Source organism: Strix aluco, chromosome 15 (assembly GCF_031877795.1).
Source record: "Strix aluco isolate bStrAlu1 chromosome 15, bStrAlu1.hap1, whole genome shotgun sequence".
In the NCBI taxonomy this organism is placed as follows: Eukaryota; Metazoa; Chordata; class Aves; order Strigiformes; family Strigidae; genus Strix; species Strix aluco.
Genome location: NC_133945.1, coordinates 10,499,462 through 10,515,760, shown reverse-complemented (window position 1 = coordinate 10,515,760; position 16,299 = coordinate 10,499,462). Strand labels below are relative to the sequence as shown.

General features: G+C 47.2%; 1 protein-coding gene across 3 annotated transcripts in view; it reads right to left on the bottom strand.

Annotated features, from left to right (window-relative positions):
* Positions 1-1,656: 1,656 nt before the first annotated feature.
* The window catches only part of MAD1L1 (mitotic arrest deficient 1 like 1), a 379,581-nt gene continuing 364,938 nt past the window's right edge, over positions 1,657-16,299 (bottom strand). For all 3 annotated transcript variants that reach the window (XM_074841020.1, XM_074841021.1, XM_074841023.1), the window contains one exon: positions 1,657-2,729. In XM_074841020.1, the coding sequence (XP_074697121.1) occupies positions 2,571-2,729 (159 nt within the window). In that variant the 3' untranslated portion in view covers positions 1,657-2,570. The remainder of the gene's footprint in view (positions 2,730-16,299) is intronic.

Here is a 16,299-nt window from a genome sequence, read left to right as displayed (position 1 = left end):
TGCCCCCACCACCTGGGGCAGCTGAAGCCCGGTTCGCTGATGGTCAACCATCGGTGGCAACCAGGGTCTCTGATGGCACTGCCCCGGGGGGCTGCACCCATGGAGGGGGGATGCAGGGGGTGAACATGGTGGCAGGGCCCCACGATGGGCAGCCGAGCCCCATGTAGGATGGGGCATGGAATGAGCAATCACTGTGAAATTCAGCGTTGCAGTTGGTCCTCGCAGCTCCGTCATGGCTGAGACAAGCAGTATAATGACGGCGGCAGAGATGGGAGCTGCCATGGCAGCAGGGTACAGCCATATATTTGGGGCTCCATCCTGAATTCAGTGTTGAAGCTAGAAACCGGGGAGTCTCAGCTCTTCTTCCCGGTGCCCAACCGCAAGCCCGTGTCCCACAGGTGGCCCAGGTGGCTTTGCAATGGTCACACTTCCACACGAATGCTCCCAGGCCTCCATCAGTGAGCCTTACAGCAGCCAAGCTTCCCCAAAGTCCCAGCTTCACATAGTGCCCAAGCCTACTCGCTGTGCAACAGCCTAACGCCACGAACAGGGCAGAGGTGCTGCTGGCCAAAGCAGGACAGTTACCCCAGCAGGTTCCCAAGCCATGGGCAGGCCCACATGCTGCCCCTCACCGGCACATCTAGCCAAGCACCCATCCTCACGACACACCTCTCCCAGCCGTGCTGCTGTACTAAACTTAGTTGAACAAATCAGTCTTGCTGGGACAACGGGGTGCAGAGCGGTAATTCATCTGTCTCTCCTCCCCGCCAAAGGCGTCTCAGAAGACTACTGTGTTTTCTACCCCAACTTATTATCCTTTCACTCTTGGGAGGCAACTTTCCAACGAGCAGAACGTGTTTTCCCTTGTCACTCTCCAGCATCGCTTCTCGCCTCACCCGTGTTTTGCTAAGATAGAGGGTTTATTGTAAACTTATTAATTACTTCATTTCTCCTGCGAGGAGCCAGAAGAAAATTTCCAGAGGCAGCCAGGATCCGCTATTGTGTTGGCGGAGGAGCCGAATGCGGCTGACGTCATGATTCATTTTCCCCATGACTGAGGAAGGCGACTCTCAGTGCCACGTCGCGCATATGAATCAGGCAGCGTTCCCCTGGCACAGCATGTCAGGCAATTCATCTTCCACCAGGACTTCTTCAAGCAGAAGAGAAAATGCCAAACTTCTGCTATTGCACTTCCCTGCAAAGCCTGTGGAGAGGAGGGTTGGGGAGATGGGGGCTGCAGCCTCCCCGGAGCACACATTTGTCCCTCCACCTCTGATCAGTTGGGTCTATAGCAGCTCTTTTCCATGTCTGTAGACACGTGGACAGGTCCCAGCATGACTCCAGCATGCATGGCCAACCCTGCAGCCACTGTGAGCATCGAAGCTAACTTTCTAGCCTGCTTACTGCTACTTTCTCTCCAAGCTTAGGAAGTATGTTCCTGCTGATATCAAGAGGAAATCAATACACACAGAAGTTCATAACAAACTATTCTGGTTTACAGCATGAATGAGACTTGCCTGGAAAAACTGAGATAGTGATGCCCTCTCTTCTCAAAGCAGTAGCAGCATCGGACCACTGATGGACAATTCATTGTCATGCTTTACACACACAAGGGGAGCACAGTGTATATCCCAAATAAAGGACTCGTACATACAGTTTGGGAAGTGACACTTTATTCTTACCACAGAAGAGCTATATCCATTGTAACACAAAATATCAGACTTCAAGGGGTGCTCCATCCTCCACGGCGGAGAGAAGGAGAGAGAACCCCAGCCAGGTGAGCAGGTACCTACAGCCTGGGGGCAGGCAGCAGCAGTGAGCACACCCCAAAGAGCTCCCTCCCACCTTCCCTAGTCCTGAGATAACCAAGAGCCCAAGAGTCCCAGTGAGGAACAAAAAGCATGCCAGTGACATCTGAGCACACTACACAACGCAGAGGTGTCAACACAGGTATAGGGTCTTCAAACAGCCACTTACGCTTGTCTGCTGAGTGATGGCAGACTCAGGTAACTGGATATCTTGAAAATAATTTCTACCCTGTTGAGTGATGACTTGTTTGCAAGAGCAGGAGGTATCCACAAAGAAACTGCTACTCATGACTGATCCTGCCCCAGGTCCCTGTCCTCAGGGACCAAGCCCTTGGCTCCCATTAGGAAAGGACAAGTCAGGAAGCACCAGCCTCCCGCAAGGCTTGTCTCTCTGGTGGGGCCCCGATCTGGAGGATCCTTTTGCGAAAAGCTGCAAAAGGTGATGCTGCGGGTCCTCAAACCAGCAGTTCCCACCGTATTCCCAGAGAGATGCTGAGAGTCTGGGCAGTGATGAACACATTTCCCAGTTCAAAGGCAGGGATTGGGTCTTGGCACAGACTTGCCCTCCCACAGGAGGGTAATGATACTTTTCAAAGGAATCGGTGCTGTTTGGGAATCAGCATGAAAGAAGGGGGAAGAAAGAGTTCCCTGCAAAACAGAAGCAACCCAATGACACAAATTAAGAGTGGAAGGGGAGAATTTGTCCTCGCTACCTCAAGTGTCCTGCCCAGGAGTGCTGCACACCTGGCTGTTGGCGGGACGCTAAGCGATGGTCTGGCGGCTGAAGAGGTCGAGGGTGAGTGCGCTGAGGAAGGCTGGGATGCTGTCCTGGCGAAGCAGGTGGAGTTCGATAAGCTCCCGGATGGTTCGCGAGAACTCGGTTTCCAGAAGCTGCATTTTTCCACCGGAGGAGCTGGAGGCCTGAGGGGAAAGAAGAACAAGTCCATTAATACAGCAGTCCATTAATACACCTCCCACAGGGCGGGGAAGAGCTAGCGGCATCGCCCTGAAGCCCCCTTCGGCACAGAGCTGCCTGTAATCACGGACGTTATCTGCTGCAGCGCAGGTGTTCAGCACATGGGTAACTGGGCTGTTATTGAGTTGTGCGTGTCTAACGTCCCCACACAAGGCCCCTGGGTGAACCGCCCCCAGTGACAAATGGGGTGGTTGAGAGATGAGGGGTTCGAACATCCTGGAAAGAGGCTGCACAGGGGCCAGGCTGTGCTGCTGGCGCAGAACTGGGGTGCCTGTATCAGGCTCACCCAGGTCTCGGGTGGCAGAAGCTACGCACAGGGGCTTTCCCTCCATGAAAACACTTATCCCTGAAGTCATTCCACTTCTGTGGGAGAAAGCAGACCTGTTCCTAATTAACACGACTCCCTCCCAATGAGCTGCTGAACCACCCCGCATCCCTAAAGTGTTTCTGGATGTTTAAATCAGCCCGGCAGCGCATAGCCGAGAGCTCCAGAGGAATTATTCCAGAGATGCTCTCATGAAAATAAGGAAACTCAACATGTGGGAAGACATTACAAATCTCCTGTAACACATAAAACAAGCAAAAAAAAAGATAAATGCAAGAGAAATAAGGAATGCTTGAAGCCTCTCCTGCCCCCGGAGGCACAAAAGCAGCTTGCTTATTAATAAACAGCAAAAACATCACAGCCCAAATGCTAATTTTTTCCCCTGCCATTTTCCTCTTCAAAATGCTCCTATTCCTAATTGCTCTGCAGCTCTGCTTCCCCTTGGAGCCAAGGCGGGGCAGCACAGGCAGTGCCAGGCAAAGCTGGCATCCCCCTGGGGTCTGCAGGAGAGGGGCAGATCCTCACCCCAGATGCCAAGAGCCAAGATTGCCACGTGAAGGGAAAAACATGGCTTCACCTGCTAGGAGAGAAGGGAAGCGATAACTGCCGAGAGCCCTGGGGAACCTGCTCGTTTCTGATTTCATGTTCACAGGAGCCTGGACACATTTGATTATGAACTTTTCATGTATGTGTCACTTTGGATTGCGAAGAGCGCAAGGTGCCAAGGATGTCCCCGTCACCCCTGAGCCAGGCAGGGAATCTAAACAAGGTTTCTGCGTGGAAAAGTAAATTAGCTTTTGTTTAAATCTCCTCCACTTCGGCTTGGTTGTTTTTCAGCAACTCCAAAGGATTTTCAGTGCTTTAATCCGCTGCTTACTGGAGCTACCTGACTTGCTTTCTGCACATCTGATGTATCACTGGGTCAGATCAAAGAGGCTAAGGAGGAACAGGGCAGAGATGGCAAATGAAGAAGCCCGTTGGAGGCACAGGGAGGGACGTACATCCACAATCCATGTAAAGCCAGAAGCGCAATGCGAGGCTGTAGCATAGCTAGGAGCTAGTACAGGGGCTGGGTGCTGTGAAAGCAGCACAGGTTTTGTTTTGCAAATCCCTCCCAGATTCAGCCGATGGGAAGCGCGGGTATTTGGGAGGAAGGTCCGAGTATTATGAATGCATCGCTTGTGTCTCCAAAGTCAGCGCTGAATTGGATTCATCTAAAATGGGAATTCAAGCTCTGTATGAAAATACACACTGCCTCCTTCGAAGATTTAAAACACTCTTTGGGCACAGAATTAATTTTCTAAGAATTTACAAGTAAATCCATTAATTGGTTTACTAGTTTAATTAATTAAAGCAAGTTCCTTAAGAAATTTAGCATCCAGTGCCAGACCATTTGCTTGTGTTTTATGATCTGGGAAAGGGCATAACATAAATGTTTTAAATTTCCCCTCTACTTTGAGCTCACTGGCATTGCGGGTGAAGGCTACATTTGGATAATTTCTTTTTTGTGAGATTAATGGTAATCTCTCTCTACTATTCTTCATAACCGAAGTTTCCTCCTTCAGCAGCGGCAGAAGAATAATGTTCAGAGAAAGTTACGTGAACAAATACGTGTTTCTGAGAAGACTGCTATTTGAGTTCAACAGGACTGTGGTTTCTCTCAGTTGTTGGATGGTCAAGGGAAGCACTATCCTCCCCTCCATGGCCTCTGCCTCCCCACGAACTCCAAAAAATCCAAAAACCACCAAATGCTTCCAAACCCCAGACATCTCACCCAGGTTTTTTAAGATCACTTCTGTAACAGGAACAAGGCAAGAAGGCAGCCACTTGGAAAAAAGGCAATTCTTCCTCTGCCAGGAGATGTTTACATGCTACCTTTGAGGATGGATGCACTTGAAGTTCAGTTCATTCAATCTCACACTGCTTTTAAAAAAATTTTAAAACTTTTTTTTTTTTCCCTGGGAGTGTTTTAAAATTGCTGTCATTGTTACCTTTCTTATTATTTGTTTTTATTGCTTTTTTTTCTTCACCCATCTGTTCATAATGTAGTACAGACTGGAATATATAGATAGATTTGTTGCTTTGAGTTCAGCAGCAGGAGTACCTTTGCAGCATGTCCTTTACAAATAAAGTGATTATACGAAATAATAGCAATATGTTCCCATTAATTCACAAGATTTCTTTTCAAACGCCAGCCTGCACCCTGCCTGGTGCACCCGGCGAGTTGCAGGCAGAGAGGGAAGCGTGGGAGTGGGAGCGAGCAGGGGATGTGCAGGGGCGTGCGGGAGCACGGAGCAGGAGAACACTGGAGGGGATGCTCTGCTGAATGAATGCTGCAGGTTCTGGTTCTTTCACATCAGTTTGGATCAATGCAGAGCATACCTGTGACTTCAGCTCTAAAAACTGGATTTATGAAAGATACAAAGACAAAATTTCCAGTTCCTCAAAGCTGTAAGGGCACTAGAGTCCTCTTCTTTGCAGTTCATAGCTAGGACTCCCTCCACTCATTTTTAATCAATTTTTTAAACTAAAAAAAAGTCTCAAACCTCAAAGAAAAACTCCTGGACACAACCCCTGCTAACAAGAACTTGCAGGTGACAGCATATCAGCACATACCAACTATTCACATGACACACTCCATGTAATACAATTGCCATTCACTCCGATGATGCATCCCTGGGAATTCTAAGTTTAGATGAAGCCACGAGCCACCCAAGCCTGTCTAGGAAGAAAATGTGAAGCTGAGGAACCTGAACAAGTGTCACTGATCCATGGGGACAGTCTGTGAGTGGGAATGGGGCAAGAGAGACCAGAGCATGTTCGAACCCGGCCCTAAATATTCTGTGCCCAACGCTATTGACACGCCTTTCTCAGAGCTATGTTACTACAGTGTGTTGTTGCTTTTAAAGAGAAACGTGAAAGAAAAAGCATCACGATTTAGAGTCAAACCAAAAACACAGGATCAAAGGAAAAGCTGAGCTTGTGAGTACACCCATCCGCCCCATAGTCAATGCACAGGGGAGTCAATGCAAGACTTTGGGGACCACCATCATGCTTCACTCCCCCTTTCCCCACTGTGCTGAGTGAGCCAGCTACGTGCAATGCTTCACTGGGGATGCAAATATTCCCCCCGCACCCCCAGTTTCCCTGAGCACAGAGCAGCCCAGGATGCTGAAGCTAAGTACTATGAGAGTACTCTTTACACAGACCTATATTGGTTTCTTCTAATTCATGGAAAAAATCTGTCTGGCTCACTAAACTACTGAGATTCAGGTCTATGTTATGTTTTATTCAGAACTCAAATACTTGCAAAAGAAATGATTCCAGCTTTCGCTAAGCTCCGTTGCCAGTTCAGTCTGATTTAAGGCCTATCGGGACCTTTTCTAGAAAAGCAATGGAAATCAATCTTTGCCCCATGTTACCGCACGCTCGGTTCTGCTGGTGGGGGGATGCAACTCCTGTCATAGATTTGAAGGGTGACACCCCGTTTCTCTCCTCGCAAGCTGTACTACCCCATAGAGCAATCAGATCAGTGAGCAGGTTTCACTATATTGTAAAACACAAGACGACAGGTCTATTTACCACATGGCGACATAAACTTGCAGTAGCTGCCTCTGGATCTGCTCGGAGAAAGAAGCCGTTAGTACAATTGTTTTTCCATGAGAATCAAGATCAGCTGCCACCTGCCAGAAGGAAACATCATAAATCTTCCTCTTAACCCTGGAAATTGGTAAATTATTCAAGGCTCTCTACTTTAGATATACATATAAAAGTCTCTCAAATAACCACCAAGTGTGGTAGAAAAGTGAGTTCTCCTCTCCAACAGGGACCATCTCAGCAAGGAGCAGACAACGCAGAAGATGTGGAGGAGCAGCAGGCATTCCCAAATGTCCCTGCTGGGGGATGGACCTGCAGCTGGCTGGAGCGGGCTGGTAGTGCCGCACGTATGGAGCACAGAGGAGGCTCTCTCAACTGTTGTTGCTTCAACGTAACATGTACAGAGCTTCTGACTCACTGAATCTGCTGAGATGGCTCTTCGCCCCCATGCTGCTGTTGCACAGAAATCCTCCCTGAAAGCCAAATTCCAGCATTTATTTCTCCGCTTGTTCCACCAGCTGAGAGGTAGCTATGTCAAAAGTGTGAAAGTGTCTCTTTCGGTCATTTACAAGCTAACATATGGTTCAGAAGTGCACTCTGAACTAGATATACCAATTTTTTAGTTTATTGTATGCCCTTTTCCTCTACTTTCTGACGTATTCTGGTAGCTAAAAACAATGGAAGCCCCCATTCTGGCTCCAAAAGTGCCATCCGCTCTAAACTGGCATGCAGTGTGACTTTAACCACGCAAAGGATGCTTCTTGAAAAATACTGGTTGAGCATAAGACCCAATGTCCTGTAGACGTTCAGACTCTGGAATAAGATTGAAAAGAGAGTGGCTGCATGCCCCAAGGAGAAGGCTGACATAGGGATGTGGTATCATGAGGAAACATGGTGTAGAAATGCAGAAAAAGGGAGAAGAGGGCTTCATCATTCAATCAGCATAAAGTGGGGATATTCTACCTCTGATTTCCACACCGAGAAAGCACAACTGCAATCCATGCGGGACGTGCTCCTGCATCTTCAAACACATCCCCGCAAGTGGTGGAGGTGGAGTTCTTGCATGGGTTTTGGCGAGCTGACAACAGCGATGGTGGAGCTTTGTGCCAGGCACAGCAGGCAAGAGTTGTGTCTCAGCTTGGGAACCCCTGTTCAGACGCCTCTGCAGCGTGAGGAAGGATGAAGTCTAGGACTTTGGCAGGGCTGCCGGAGTGGCTTTCCACCCCTTGGCACAGTCACAAGCCTTTGCTTTGCAGACGCTGCTTGGCCATGCTCTATGGTAGACAGTACTTTTCAAGGCTAAGATGTATTAGGGGTCAAAACGAGCAAGTGAATCATTGCCCAGTGACATTTACCCAGTGAATGTATCGTGGAGGCACCATCTCATCTGCTATGCTCCTTCCATAAATCACTGTCCATGCTGTGTCCCTGCACACAACTGCTCTGAATACACACGGCAAACAGCCCTGTGTGTGCTGTGGGAAGGGGCACCATGGCTTCACATCTGAGACCCCACACAGAGCTTCTCCCTGCTCCGTTCAGGTCCACAGGCTCCTCTGGCATTATGGGCCATGTTGCGGCCACATTCTCCTCTCTCTGAGCCAGTTCTTACTGCCATCTCCCTTGTTCTTGTGGTGTTCCCCACCCCCACCTGAAAGCCTGCTGTGGCACCAGCTCCAACACAGGTTATGCACATCTCCCCACCAGATCGATCCCTTTGGTAATCTGCCTTCACCACTTGAATCCCTCAGACCTCCTCGTCACACGGCATAGTCACTCTCTTCCCAAATCCTTCCCTCACCAGCAGAAGTCCTCGGGGTCAGCTGTGCCATCCGATCACCTCCTGAAATTTCCACAGCACCATCGCCATGTGTGCCACAGGCCCTCTGCCACCAAGTGCCTTGGGCACACCGGGGGTCCTGACAGCCCCTCGCCTCCCTCTCATGCCTTCCCCGAGGCGCCCACCACCTAGCTCGGCACCCATTAATACACATAAACCCTGTCACAGCCCAACAAACCTATTTGAAAATAACTTTTAAGAAGCTGCCGCTCTGACCTTTAAATGAGAAAATCCTTTTGTTTCTGCCTCTTGCTTCGGATGCTGAGATTTTTCTAAATGTCAAAGGCCATCTTGTCCATGTGCGGATGTTGAGGGGGAAAACACTGATGCCGAGCAGGCTGGCACATTCTCCCTGGGTCTGCAAAGCTGATATATCACCACTTTGGGTCACTCCGGACAGGCACGCACACACATGGGGCAGCCCACCAAGCACAGAGCCAGACAAAAAACTGCAGTGCCCAGCAAATTCCCAGGAAAAGCATGTGTGTGTGTGCGCACATGTGGAAACTGCCTGCTGAAGTTATAACAACCTAAACACAAGGTTTTGAGATTTAATTGCTCAAACTTGGCTCTCTCGGGTGATGATATCATTATGAAAATCCCCCAATTGAGTTACGCCTCACCACCAATCAATCTCTCCTAAGCATCACGCACTGCTCAAATACCAGGTCCCCAGGTAGTCACTGAATAACTTTAATTAGAGGCTGTTCATTTAAAATTAGAGAAATATTAAAAAACAAAAAACCCCAAAATTGTACCACAAGATGTGCTTACGGCTGGAAATATTTATGAGGTTATTTAGCAAACTGTTTACTGGTTTCCTTCTTTTTTTTTCATGGTAACAGGCAGGTTTCAGCTGGTCTGACAGGATGCCTGCCCAAGGTAGCTCTCGCAGGATGCCCAGCTCTTCATCAATCAAGTCACCTACCTTTCACAAATGACCATTCCTTGTCTGCAGTGAAGTTTTCCCCCTTTAATATCCTCTTGTTACCCAAAAGAGGAAGAGTACTTCCTTATAATAATTGCTTCTTGCCAAGACCTCTGACCCCCGTGTCGCCAGCTTGCTACATAAAGTGAATTTATGAGGCAGAGAGGGATGGATGCCTGTAAAGGGCCTTCCAGGAAATGTAATGAAAAAGCTGCTTTTAGCTGCTGAGCAAAGAAAAGCAAGCGCCTGGCAATGCCAAGAAGAAAATTGAAAGCTGGGGTGGGATAAGTGAGAAACAGCCCTGCGTGCACCAAGATTTATAGCAAACATTTCCTTTCTCTTTCTTATTATTCAACATTGAGATGAACCACAAACCCACAATGTCTTTTGCGTGAGAGGTCAGCTCGTATACTTCCATCTTAATCAGAAACACGACCCAGGCACTATGCACACGAGTGACAGAAGTGACGGGGTCCTGGATGCTGCACCAGCTCAGCAGCAAAGAAACAGTGGGGTGTATGGCACAGCAGTGAGTTTCGCCTTACAGTTACGTGTTTTGATCTATGTGAGCTCTTCTGCACCTGATATAAAAAAGAGCAGGGATGTGCGTGGGAGTGCCTACACCCCTCTTGATGGGGAAAACTGGTTGGTGGTAATCCTGGGGGACGGTGCCCTGCGCAGTGGAGGGCAAGTCAGCATCTTCAGTCAAAAGGTTTCTCCTACAGGTTAATGCCCTTTAGACTGTCAAATGTGATGCCATAAAAATAAGATCAAAGACTTTAAAATAAGAGAAGCATATTTTTTGATTCATACTATTACTATTTTATATCTGAATATTCCTATAGAGCTTTTCATCCTGGAAGACAGGTCTTTGAACTGCTGTGATTTCACCTATCACTGAGGAGCAGCCCCCGGGGTAAAATGTGACAGCTATTATCAGGGTGCATTAATGTTACTCAACAGTTCAGGACAGACAGAGACAAATATATCCAATTTAAATCATAGGTTTGAAGAACTACTGCTCAGTGTGGATTAATACCCATGCATTTTCCAAAAGTGCTTTGAGAGTTTTAAAGGACAAGTACTGAAACTAAAATTCCCTGTCTCATCTGCATATCATTCAGCTTTCCACCATTACACATAAATTGAACATCAGTATTGTCAAAGGGGGAAGATGGTAACGTAAATGATTCACCTGCAGCATCTACTTTTGCATCCTCACATCCTGATGGGGATCTCCAAACCAACTACCAAGGAGATTCCCCCTGTGGAGATTTGTTGAAGTGATACCTAGAAATGGTTCAGCTGAATACAAGAGTGGTTGAGGGTAATCACAGCAGAATATTCACATCACAGAGAAAGGAAAACTGCATGGGATGTCCACTCTAAGCTAATACCGGCAGTGGGCTGTAAGTCAGAGCTTGAGATCATAAATTATAACTTTTTAACACGCCTCAGGACTGCTAAACAGTGTTCACCAGCTAAATATGTTTATAAACATCAACTATGAAGGAGTATAGATGAGAGCAAGGCACAGGGCTCACAGGATCTTTCCAATCCCACCCCATAAAAATCAAAACTATGAAATTAAGCCTCTAAAGCCAATACCTCAATAAAAGGCTCAAGATCTTCACAAATCAGTGTCTTTCCTTGACATACAGGGAAGCTGTGCTGATCCCCCATATCTGCGACCTACAACGGAGCCTTTCAGAAAAAGTAGCCAAATGCACGTTATTCCAACTGCTGTCAGAACCATGCGCTGCAGAGCTGGACCGCTCCAGCACCCAGGCTGCAGCTTTCTAACCATCTGCGAGGTGACTGTATTGGACTGGTCAAGCTGCAGAGTGAGTAGCTAACAAGCATTAACAACATCTCGCCCATGTGTTCTGTCTAGTAAAATGCCAACCCATCTGTCTGTAACATTAGTGACTCCATAGAAGCCATATGCAGGAGAGACATAAATTAGGGAGAGAAAAATCTCCCGTTACTTTCTCTGAAATGACTCTGCAGTTGTAGCTTGCAATGCTAGGGACAGGGTGTTATTTAAGTTCTGTTTCCCCAGCCAAATCACAGCCTCACGTAGCTCTCCAGCCCTGACATCCAGAGGCTGTTCCTGGTCTGTGCCTGGCCCCAATGAACACGGTGGTTTGGCACAAAAGGAAAAGTAGGTGCAACTCAAACCAGGTCCCAAACCTCTCTCCCAGGACAACCAGAAGCAGACAGACAACTTGAGTGAGATACCAGGGACTGGCAAATGAACCCAGCGCACAAGAATCCCTCATTTAGAAAAGGAACTCATGTCATTAACCAGTCAAGCTGCTTACCACATTCCTCTCCATCTCCCTTGCTGGGAGGAGAGCTGGAAGCAACAGAGGAGCAGAGAACCAAGAACATGGATTTTTTGAAACATGAGAAGGAAACACCCATGGGACAAATGCAAAAAAATCATCTGTGTGGGCTTTAATTAAGATGGCCTGGTTCCCAAAGCGGGGAGATACTCCACTTGTGAACTGCAGCTGTGAGCATGAGGTCTATAAGAGAACATGAGCAGCTAAGTTTGCAAAACCCTGCATCGATGAGAGACGACTGGAACCGTGGTGAATTTTGATGGCAACTTTTTGCAAGCTGCTGCGTTGCCTGGGAGATAGGCATCCACTCCCTGGAGCAAACCACTGCTCACCAACAGACAGAACTTGCTGGAGCCTTCACTGCTCACTGAGTCACACCAGGCACACGCCGTTCCCCTGCTTAGCTGCTTCTGCATCGTGCTCCTGCCAGGGGCTGCTGCTTTGCCTTCTCCGGATTCGAGCAAATAAGCAGCAAACCCTGAGACTCACCCCAACTGAAGTGCCTGCACATGACACAGGGTACAAATAGGTCATAGAGACCTCAGGACCCACCAGCTGCCAATGGGAAATTAAACCCTCATTTGGGAGCTGGGCATCTAGTTTTGCAAGAGATGGAGGGTGAGTGCATGAGGCTGGGAACAGTTAAATGAGCAGATTACACATGCCTGCGAGGCACGTCTCACTGGAGCGACTGCTACTCTGCGATACAGCAGACACCAGCGTGTGATTAATACGTTTATCCTCATCATCTTTTTGGCATCCTTCTGGAAGTCTTGTCATGAGCGGAGCTAAAGAACTAAACAAGAAGATCCTGTGACCAATAATGGCTCAAGAGACCATAAGTGATAAACTTAATGACAAGCAGACAATTAGACCTTAGATATGTGGCTGAAGGATGGGACAGTATATGGAGCATGGCTGTTCCCGGCTCATTGAGTTTGCAAGGCTTGTGGGGGAAGGAGTAACAGATGGACCTGATGGCAGATTACAGCTGAAATTCTCACCATGTTTATTCATTACCCTCTTCTAGTTCTTGTTTGTCATAGTCTGGCACCCCGGGCTAAAATGCAGGTTTAAGCCTTACATCAAGGAAATTGGTGACACATATTAGTCACCTCTGCACAGAGGCAGTGCTCTACATTTCAGTCAGTGCTATGGAGACCAAAGCCACTGCTCAACGAGGAGCAAGAAGAACTGGTCAATAATTACCTCTTCCTACGGGACTGTGTGACTTGCTTATAGTTATGATCTACCAAAGTGGAATTTAAGTGTTGGCTTTGGAAATAACATTAGTTGCTGTTGCAACATCAATAACCAAATTTCACAATCTTAGTGTGAGTTAAGGAAGGCGCTTTTATTGCTCTTGCTTTTTTGCTGGCTCACATTTTCTTCGTTCTTCTTCATTTGAAATCGCTGTCATCAGCACGACTGTCAACAGGACCAAAGTGAGCATGAGTTGTCACTACCCAGAAAGTCAAAGAAGGAAAGGAAAGCTGATTTTGAACATGCAAAACATTTTTCTTGTGTCTTCAAGAATAAGTTTCAACCCTTAAAAGCTCACAAACTCCCTGTGGGGAAGCACATTTCTCAGACTGCATCTATAGCCACAAGTCAAGATTTATACTGGGGGAGAAAATGTCATTATTTAAAAAACATGACCATTTCTTTCTGAACTTCAAGACTTCTAAGTGCATGGTTATCAGTAGCTGTATTTGTGGGGTTACTCAACCAGACTGGAAGTCCACGAGCAGGAAAACCTGAAGACGAAGAGAGTAAGGAAACCAGTCAACTGGCCGCTGCAGGTTGGGTACATTCTGCTTTCATGAAATGGGCTTTTAAGGGTAAACCCAGTGTGAAACAAAAGAGTCACAGGACTCCTCTCTCCTCGAGCAGATCTGATCTCACTGTAAGAAGGAAGCCCACAGCTGAAGAGACAGAGGTTGCAGCTAAGGAGTGAATAAATAGGAAGATTTCAGTATTCAGTGAAAAAGGAAAAGAAACTTCACTGTGTCCCTCAAGGGGACACTCAGACCTTTGGGCTACAACGTATTTGCTGAAAGCTTCTGCTGTTGCCGCCTGTGCTGTCATTTGGCACTAACCTCCTGAAGAACATGGCAAGACAGCACTGCTGGTTCTCATGTCTGGATGAACATGCTCCTCTTCCCGTAGGGAAAAGGAGAGGTTTTCTATTTAGTGAATGCACCATGTTCGAGCAACCTCGGAGGAATGTGCCTCGGGCCCTGGCCCTCCCCAGCTGACACACATCTGACTGGTTGTCTCTTCCTGCTGGTGTTCTCCCACTGATGTGCTGCCATCCGCCAGTCAGCTCCTTTCGCTGGAGGTGCAGGGGGGGAAAAGATTTATGCAGACACCATGTATGCAATTATGAAAACAGAAGACAAGACACCCGGATATCACACGAATTGATGCATTTTTGCTGGCAGGCTTTTTGCATGATCCAGTAACAGCTGTCATGCTCCAGCCTCTCTCATCTGAGCTCCGCTACCACTTCAGCATCCTTCCACATCCTTTAAGAGCACTTTCTTCCCTTCCCTTGTGCAGCTTGCTCCAGATGCCACAGTAAAGCAGGCAGTAGCATGGGATGCAAAGGGGAAACAGCATGACTGGTTTTCATAGCAGCATTAAAATGTAATGTTCACTTCTTTAGGCAAGATGCTGCTAATTAGCAATGACCTTGAGGCAACCAAGCTGCTCAACCAGCAATCTCTCCCACTCTCGAGCTCTTTAAAATTTGCCCTTTTCCTGTGCCAAGTCTTTCGGCAATCTTCCCTAAAGCCCAATAGCCATCTGCAGACATACACATATTTTCTCCATTGCCTTCTGGAGAAAGGTGGCGGTGGGGAGTTGCAAAGCAAAGGCCAACTCAAAGAGGCTTCGTATCTTCTCCAACCACATTTCCCACTCTGCATAATGTTAAGGAAAGGAAAGGACATGCCTACAAGTTTCCCTGCCAGATCAGCTCCTGCAGTGAACTCTGCAGCCTGGGAGCCTGTTACTCCCCACATGCTCCTGGTTTTCATCACTCCATACTTCTGTTTGCTTTTGTAAATAGATTTAACCTTTCTAAAATTAACAGCAGAAGAGAACTTCTTTTGGCAGAAAGTCAGCTTTAGAAAGATGGAGGAATATAACATTTTCCAAACATTTGAAAACTGCAGACTAAAGATATTTGTTAGTCTCTCCAGTGCATGCTGGTTTTGCTCATCATTCTGAATGTTAATACATTAATAGATCCTCTCCTGATTAACGGCTGTACTAGGCTCTCTTTCTAGGAACACATATGGTTCCTTCTTGCCACAATATTGGAATAGAGAGCCAAAATATTTAAACAGTGACACTAATAAAAGATTTTATCCCCCCCCCCATCCCGATGTAAATAACTAAGACTGGAGCCAGCCCTCAGCTCTAAATGCTTCTTATCTTTCAAAAAGTCCTTAATCAAATCTGAACATGCTGGCTAAGGCCCATTTGAAATAATTGGGCTGTCTGTCGTTACAATGCTGCAGCAACAAAGCCCCTGTCTAACATTCAGTCACCCTGCAGGATGCTCTGCATCCGGCTGAAAGGAGCACATCCTAGTTGGGCATGTAATGAAACGGGGTTTTAAAAGCTCAGGGGGTGTGTGTGTGCACAGGCTGTTTCTACCTGCAGATCCAGGGTGCTGCACGCAAGGAGCAGGAACCCATTTTTCTTCCCCCACACCCACAGGTTAAAGTATTGCCCTGAATTAAGATGATTTTCAGGGGACTCCAAATGCCTCTCTCCCAGCTGTCCGCATTTGGCAGCATTCATCACACCTGCTGAAGGATGTGGGAATTACCCAGTACACATCCCAGAGGGTATGGTCAAAAATTCTGGTAGAGGATATCAGGCTTGTCTTGAATCGTAGGTCAACTGCCAATGCAGAATTGCCTAAAAGAGCCGTTCCTCTCATTTTTTCTTATGCTATGCCATTACCTTTCCTCTCTGACATAGATCCTGTAGTAACCTTACCTGTCTAATGCCATCAGCTGCTAAGATCAACAGCAGTTTCCACTTTGTGCTGCTTGCCACACAGCTGATCAGACCTGTTATTGGCTAAGAGTGACACAACCCAACTGCAAGCAAACCTCTGAAATTTAAAAAAGCTTTTTTACATTTCAAGGAGTGAGATGTGCAAGGGGAGGGGCTCCAGGTTTGTACTCCAGAAAACATTTATCACTACAGAACTGAAACATGGTGTGAAAATAAAAGCTCTTGAAACCTGCTTTCACACATTCCCCAGCACGCCCAGAGGTGTTCCTGCTATGATACACCTAACAATGCTCTTGAGAATTGTTTTCACAAGCAAAAAATACAAACAAAACAGCAAAAGAGTCAAGAAGTATTTCTTCAAATGCCTTGAATCTAGGCTATTTGTGCTCTAAATATGTTATAGAAACAGTGTTAATATATATTCAGATGTTACAGAAGGCCA